General features: G+C 41.9%; 1 protein-coding gene across 1 annotated transcript; it reads right to left on the bottom strand.

The window, feature by feature from the left end:
- Positions 1-723: 723 nt before the first annotated feature.
- slc25a25a (solute carrier family 25 member 25a) lies at positions 724-8,032 on the bottom strand. Its single transcript, XM_039803801.1, has 10 exons — positions 7,871-8,032; positions 6,176-6,302; positions 5,968-6,055; positions 5,757-5,868; positions 4,342-4,500; positions 3,451-3,603; positions 3,245-3,352; positions 2,967-3,134; positions 2,446-2,596; positions 724-2,118 (listed from the first exon to the last, which is right to left on the bottom strand). The coding sequence occupies exons 1-10, from the start codon at positions 8,030-8,032 to the stop codon at positions 1,934-1,936; spliced, it is 1,413 nt and encodes a 470-aa protein (XP_039659735.1). The 3' UTR covers positions 724-1,933.

Raw genomic sequence — 8,032 nt, 5'->3', positions numbered from 1 at the left:
AAGGACAAAATAGGCGAACTGAACCCTCCGCGAAAAAAGTCAAACGAGTTTTAATCGACAGTAATCCTATGTTATATAACAACCACTTGTTATGTTATACGTGTGTGTGTATTTATTGTATTATAATGCTGCAGCTGGTAAAGGTAAAGCTATTTTTAATTATTTTATATACTGCTGGGTAGCTTGTATATTTTTTATTTTAATGTGAATCTGCAAATTATTTGAGGTTATCAAATAAATGTAGTTAAGTAAAAACTAGATTTGCCTCAGAGTGGAGTAAGAGTGTAAATAAGCTAAAATTGGAAATACTTCAAGTAAAAGTACCTCTAAATTGTACTTAAGTACTTGAGTAAATGAATTCAGTTACATTCCACCACTGGTAATCCTAGTCAACTGTTATATAACACTGTTTACAAATCCCATCCCATTTAAATATCTGCAGTTTTCTGCAGTAATTCTAATTTTTTTGGGCTTTTCCACCTTTAATTGACAGGACAGCTAGGTGAGAAAGGGGATAGAAGGGGGAGTCATGCAAGAAATCACCAGTCAAATTCAAACCCACAACCTCTGCAGCTCACCAGAACTTGGGGGGGGGGGAATTATGTTTTTGTCTTAGCTCTGCAGTCTTATCTATCCATGCAGATAGTGGCAGCATTGGACAAATCACAGCTCTTATACTGTATCTACATGATTCTGTACAATAGGAAAAGACTCGAGACTGTCAAGAATTTGCATTTTTTATTTGCATCAAAATGGTCCATTAAAACAAGACTAAAACTCCTTTACAAAAGAATTAAATCCTAATACCTGGATTGAATTCAGATTCATTCAGAGGCCCTTCAAGCATTGATTAAAGTGCATTATGTTGCTAATCCTTTTCAAAGCCCTTGTTTATCCAAGTATAGATGGGATAAGAAAAAAATAACTGCTTTTCTGTGAATTAAACATCTGCCCTTAACCTGAGGTCAACATTAAGACATTTATACCTTTAAAGGCAAAACCATCTACACATAATCTGAACAGTTATTTTTAAGTCTCAAACCTCATCTACAGTGCTTAAGGAGTACAAACTCCAACCTTGTTCAAAACATTTCAGACAACTATATTTAGTGTTTCATAGCCACATGTTAAGGCTGTTGCCTGGTGTTCATTTCCCACCCTGAAAACACTCACTGCATTTCAACAGTTATCAAATCGCACATTTGGCTCTGCAGACAGGAAGCATGCAGCATTGTAAGTCCTCTCCCTCTCTCCTAGACAATAAAAACAATAAATATAGGACGGATGGAAATAAATACTCCATTGTCTGTCACAAATTCTTGTCATCCAATCATTCATTCATCTGGGAAAGGGGTGGAGAGAGAGCAAACTCAACATGTGCAAAATCCTCTCCTTTAGGGAGGATCATTTCTTACTATAGACATAACTGTTAAATACAACTTTTCAAAAGAGCTCAATAAATGCTATGCTATCTGCCATGTAAATAGTGCTCTGAATAGGAGTCGTTTTCAGTAGAGTTGTGTAACACTAATGCTGGTGATGCATTGAACTGACCGACCAAAGCTTAGTGTCACACACACAAAAAAAAAATAAAAAAAAAAAAAAGACACTTGCTCAGGCACCAAAACTCAAAAATTGTAGAAAGAGCAAAAACCATTTGGTCCTCGATTAACAAATTACCCACATCCATACAACGTTTTTCGTTTCAGCTCTTAACACAAACTTATTTAAAAAACAAATAGCAGCAGTCACAATCCTGACATCCTGAGCTCACAGAGTCCATAACCTCCACCTTGGCCTTTCCAAGTGGCCTTTCTCGTCTTTCGTCAGCTGACATTCACAGAATGAGATCGTCCCACAAACCCCCAGCGGGGCCAAAGGTCCGCTTGTCACATTCAAGCTTAGAAGTAACATGACAATGAGAGGGCTGGTTTCAGCGCGATTTCACTCCCAGCTGTGTCTTCATGTGCTCATACACCACGTAGCTGATGCTGACGGCAGGGATGACTTTGAGGAAGTTGGGGGCCAGGCCTCTGTAGAGCCCCGTCGGGCCCTCGGTCTGCAAGATCTGCTTGAAGAAACCAGACATTGTCACCTGCTGGTTGCCCCCTGTTGCAGCTGTAAAGAAAAAAAAATAAAACCAGTTACACTTAAGATGATGGGAGAAATATTACTGTGACTAAAGAATTAGGAGCTTCCTCGTTTGTCCCTCTTTTTCCATGTCAAAAATTCTCTGGACTCAAACAATAAATCAATATAATAATAAGTAATAATAATAAGTATTTGCTGGTTCATTTACGGTCAATTGATTAATCATTACAGCTCTGGCCTAAATTCTTTTTTGTTTAAGCAAATGCCAAAAAAAAAAAAAAAAAAAAGATACTTTGAGGTTCAAAAATGCCGTAATTGACAAAAGGTGCAGTATCTGTGGAGCAGAGGCCTCACCTTGTGCTTGCATGCGGGTGCGGACCAGCGCCAGAGGATAACTGGCGAGCTGACCGCAGGTGCTGGACACTGTGCCGCAGGCCAGCAGGACGAACACGCCCGGGTTGGTGTCGTTGGTGCCGTACTGCTGCAGGTAGTGGTTCTTTAGTGTCTGAGGAGGGAAAACCATGAGATGAGAAAAAAAAAAAGCAAATTCTTTAAACCTACGCTTGTGTATATGGCTTTTGTTGCAGTATTATTTCATTCCAATTGTGTTATGCATCTCAGTTTGGTGCAGTTTTATATTGGCATTGACACTATGTGCAAAGTTAAAAAAGGCAAGAAAAACTGTAAATGTGCAGCTGAAAAGATTAACATTCTTCCTCTGATTAAAAGTAGAGTCACAATAATGAAAGGGAATGTGTTTAGTTCATTAGTAAGAAGATGAACTAGGCTAAGAGGCTAGAGGCTAAAGAATGCAAGCCGAACAAACCCACGGAGATTTAGATAGTGCACGTGTGTGTGTGAGTGTGAGTGCTCACCTCATACACTGCCAGGTCGATGCCTGCATAGGGGATGATGCCCAACATGTTGGGGACGTAGCCTTTATAAAACGCTGCAAGTCCTTCCTTCCTGATAATCTGCTTTGCACAGTTTAAGATACCCGAGTACTGCCCGGTCTTCCTCAGAGCAAGACGGGTTTTCAAGACCTGGGACATATACAATAAAGAAAATGTCAAACATTTAGTTGCCAGCTCCTAAATAAAGCTTTCCTGATGCTTTTTATTTTTAGAGCAGATGTAATTAAACTGATAGTCACCTCCATGGGGTAGATGGTGCTCTGGGCGATCACTCCGGCCAGAGACCCGGCAACAAATCGCTCCACGATGCTCAGAGTCTCCTTTTCGCTGCAGATTAGTTGTTTGATCTAGAGAAGCCAATCGAGAAAAAAAAATTACATTAATACATGAACACTAAGTGTCAGGAATTATACATTCGAGTTACAGCAAGCGTCACTTGTCATACCTGCTCATACGCCATGAACTTGAGGGCTGACTCGGGGGCAATTTTGAGGATGTTGACACCGTTTCCTCGCCACAGCGACTTCACACCACCCTCTTTGATCATCTGCATCATCCCGCTCATGATGCACATGTTGTTGGTTCGAGAGCCATAAACCTGAGATTGAAGAAGTCGTCAATTAGATACAATCCTCATACTATTTGGAGACCTGACTTTGTTTTAATGGCTTGTGAAAAAAAAAATAAATAAATAAAAGTGCCATACGTGACTTTGGACCCTAAACTAGGCCAACAAGGTTTGTTTAATAAGTCGTTGAGAAAATGACCCAATCGATAGGGGCTCAAAGTCGACTTTCCACCTGACAACTGACGCACATCAGTTCCACTGACACAGATCTGACTCTGCGCAGTTAAGACCTTTATCCCATTTATGACGGTGAAGTTTACGCAGTTGAAGGGGAGACGACCCAGTCATTGGTCGGCAGAGTGGCCTGGCTTTAACAGTCGTCAGTGCCTGGACTCTGGCCCCCCCCACTCTTACACACTGTCTGTTAAACATCAACTTGTTTCTGGCTCTTAGGAAATCTAGTTCCTTCTGGATTGTGCCACCTGCGGTTACGAAACGAGGTTAATTGCGGCTTCTGGGAGAACCTCATTTACATTTTGTTTTAATTCAAAATTAGATTTTTAGGGCCTAAAATCTTACAAATTCGGCAGGTTTTTGGAAAGATTTACATTATGTCTGGGTGGCTAAGAAAAATGGCTGAAAACTGGTCCATATCACCCCACATGCTGATGATAATTCTCTACTGTAAGATAAAGAGTTTCCACAACTTCATCGACCCACTGCCATGTTCCCAAAGACACCACACTTTCCCTGATTCCAGCACCTTACCTGCATCATGACTTTGAGTCGATCCAGGGGAGCGGTGAAGGTCCTTGAAACGGCTCCAGCTCCTCCACCTGCGACCAAGTGCCTCCACAACATCCCAGTCTGCTTCTCCTCTACAGTGAACTCATCAGGCACCATAAGGTTCTCGCCTACATCGAAGATCTGCCAAGAATTGAGAGACAAGAGGAATTATTAGTTGGAATGATGGCCTATAAGACTAATTTCCCTACATTTGTAGCTGCCCTGTCCAAAGACCTCACTAGAAGGGTCCAATGTCATGAGATGGTTTTAGTAGAACTTTCTTTATTTGGGCTATTCGTTTGTCTTCACCACCAACAGCTGTCATTTAGAGTTCCTCTTCTTAACCAAACATCCAGTTAGCCAGTAAAAATCTACACAGGTGGCACTAAAAACCTGCCGCTCTGCAGGTGTACTGTTCTGAACAGTTCTCTTGTGGGCAGCACATGCATCACACTCTCATGCCACAGTAACTAACCACTGTGGCCGTCATTGAGCACCAGATTTGTTCTTACAGACAGCCCAGCAGGTGGAGGTCATGATTCAACTGATTTCAGTGGCTAAGTAAGGACACGCTGTACTGCTGTGAAATCTGAGCCATAATGTTAATGAGGCTCCAGTAAGGTACAGGGCAAAGTCCATAAGGAGACAAAATGATCCAAGTTAGGAGCAGGATGAGGATACAAACTCCATCTGTCTAAACCTGCAGCATTGGATATCTGGTCCCCTTTTAACAGAATTCTCAAATTTTAAAAAGGTTTCATCAGTAATTTGGCTGCATTCTGCTTGGCCTCCCAGGACGGGTAACTCCAGATCTATTCTTAGCCCCGTCAGTGTCCCCTCATTAGAAGGAACAGCCATGACGTAACTTGTACAGCACCCCAGATCACACCTACCTCCTGCAGGAGCACTGCTAGATAATTTCAGTTTCCACTTGCTGACTGATAGTTGCTCTCTTTTACATAAGATAAATCCTTCCGACATAATCCTCACGGAATGGGACCAACTGAGTTCATAGCTTAATAGGGGCTTAATTGCTGACGCACAACATTGAGCCCTTCAGGGAATTTGCTCTTTCCCAGACAGGAAGAAGGTGAAACACCCTATGTACTTTGATTAGTTCCAGCTTGAGTGAAACCATTATCGAACACCCTGATACCGTTATCGGAACTAAGGCTGGGTCAAAATAGGACATGGGAAGATTTATGCAACACCAACTTCTGATACAAACAGTGGAATTCTTGTTATTTCCACATTATTTTTTCTTCAAATGAAGAAAAAAAAAATTATTCAACTTCCCTGTGAAGGTTCTGGTAGTGAATTTTTACAGCTCAGCTGTCTCTACATGAGTTCCCTTTTGGGCAGAGACTTGTGGTTTCAGTGCAGACTGTTGAACTAACCGTGGAGTGTTTCCAGTAGAGGATGATCTCAGGAATGTTCTCAGTCTTCTCCACCAAGGGGAAGTTGCTCCAGTCTTCACTGCTGATTGTTATCATTCCATTCTTATCCATGCTTTAAAAAGAGAGAAAAACGTAAGAAAAAAGTAAGACATTGAGCACCTCAATCAAACAATCCAGGATTGCAGTGGATGAAATGGACAAATTAAATTACCTCTTAAGGGCTTTCTCTGCATGCTGCATGGAAATATGCACACCGAGGTCCTTAAGAGACTGCATGAACTCATTAGGATCAACGTGGCCTTAAAAAGGAAACAAAGAAAAGGTGTAAGAAAAAGTTGTCTCATACTGTAGGTGAGCTACTGACAAAGTGAAAGATGAAACCAAGCTTCATCTGCAACGTCTGGGTTCCAGCCTCATACCTGCATTCTTCTTGTTGAGACTTTTCACCACAAGCTTCAGATCTTTCTCATAGTCCTGCAGATAGTGAACAAACTCCTCAAAGTCCAGCTGTCCATCTGCATTATTTTCTTCCCCTTTTAAGGTTTTCTGCAGGGTAAACATATACAGGCAGTGAGACATGGTTCTTTGTTTTGAGTAAGATACAAAAAGGACAGCAGAGTTTGAATAATTTGAGTTGGGGGACTAAGAATTCCACTTAATCGATGCAAACCAAATTTGATAGTACATTGTTTCTACACAAAGCTTCAGGGAAAAACCACAGAAGCAGATGACATGGTGCAGTGGTGTGCAGAGAGTCACTTGCACAAACCCATTAAAATAATTCACTTCCACTTATGTAACTGGTACATCTAGTTCTGAATGCACTCCAATGTCCTGTCTGACTGCCAATCCTGGCTGAATGTGACTGGAGGTTTAAACGGTGTCCTTACTTGTGTTTTATGACCCCACCAGACAGCATTATGACCCCATTTGCTAACCCGAAATGCTCTTGGCGTTATTAAATTACTGGGATGACAAGTTACTCCCAGAACAGAGGAGGGGGGGTTGGTCAAACTCTGGTCTTATCTGTGACCTGAACTGCAGGCTGAGCTGCCAACCGCTTAAATCCAGTCTAAGCTCACACGTCCTGAGCTAAAACAAGACGAGGACACAGGCAGTCCTCCAGCCTACTGACAGTGTAAACCTGACCCCGCTGCCCATAGGGCAGGCACACGGCTGTCACACTGTAATGATACTCTGCAGAACATTCTGCTCTCCCCTGCAGCTCACATTAAACTACCTGCACAACTTCACCAATGTGACTTCCTGCACGGCCAAAGGGGAATTGTATGTCGAATCTTAATTCTATTGCTATTCCTGTACTAAGTGACCAGGTTTGGTTAGTGTTTGCATGCCATTTTCCTTAATGTCTGAAATACCAGAGAAAAAGCCAAGTGGCAGTTGACTTTGCTGGAGGCCCAAGATGCTAACCTATATTGTCATACCAAAGTAGTTCATATTGAACTATTTTTTTTTTTGCACGTGCAATCATGTCACTCACGAAGAAAAATGTGACCCCCTTAACTTCTGACCGGTCAGCATGAGCATGAGTCACAGCGCAGTGCAACCTTTTAGCACAAAACTCGAGGAACAGTTCAAATTTCATGTGTAAGTAATAAGTAAATTAGAGCTGTGTGCATTTCTCTGGATTGAGAGATTCCCAGTATTTATAAAGCACCTCGACCTGCTTTAGGACTTTGAAGTCTCACTTTTTACAAACTCGAAGCTTTAAAGTACAGAAATTGATTAACATGAAATCAGACACTAATTTAAGCATAACGTTACAGTTGCATATGGCAGCATATACTGACTTCACCTACTTTTCAAATTCACCAGCAATAGCATAGCATAGCATAAATTCCTTTTTAGGGTGGATATTCCCTGAATGAATTACGGTCTGTAGCCCGCGCTAGGTTTCGGTAGCGACTTTTCTGGAAGCCGGGTAATTTTGCGGCCTAGTCGTAAGGTCTTTCGCTACCCCATGTTAAAGCTTTCCGGTGCCCGGAAAGAAAGGATTTAGTGATGGTCAAAGTAAGGAGATTTAAACAAGCAGGTGGTTGTAATTGTTGACACAGATATAAAGCGATAAGTAGGCAAGTGTTTCTCCCGCTCACCTTTCGCCACCTTTGGTAGGTTGAAAACTCCTGCGACGGAAGGAACACGCTCAGTTTGTTAAAGAGGGACTTCAGTTCCGACGGCAGTCCGTTAGATTCAAAATATTCCACTTCAACCGGGTCTGAGTTGGACACGGGGACGTAAAGGCACAGGCCGAGCAT

Source organism: Perca fluviatilis, chromosome 6 (assembly GCF_010015445.1).
Source record: "Perca fluviatilis chromosome 6, GENO_Pfluv_1.0, whole genome shotgun sequence".
Taxonomy (NCBI): domain Eukaryota; kingdom Metazoa; phylum Chordata; class Actinopteri; order Perciformes; family Percidae; genus Perca; species Perca fluviatilis.
Note: the sequence above shows the minus strand (reverse complement) of the source record. Positions and strands in the feature narration are given on the sequence as shown.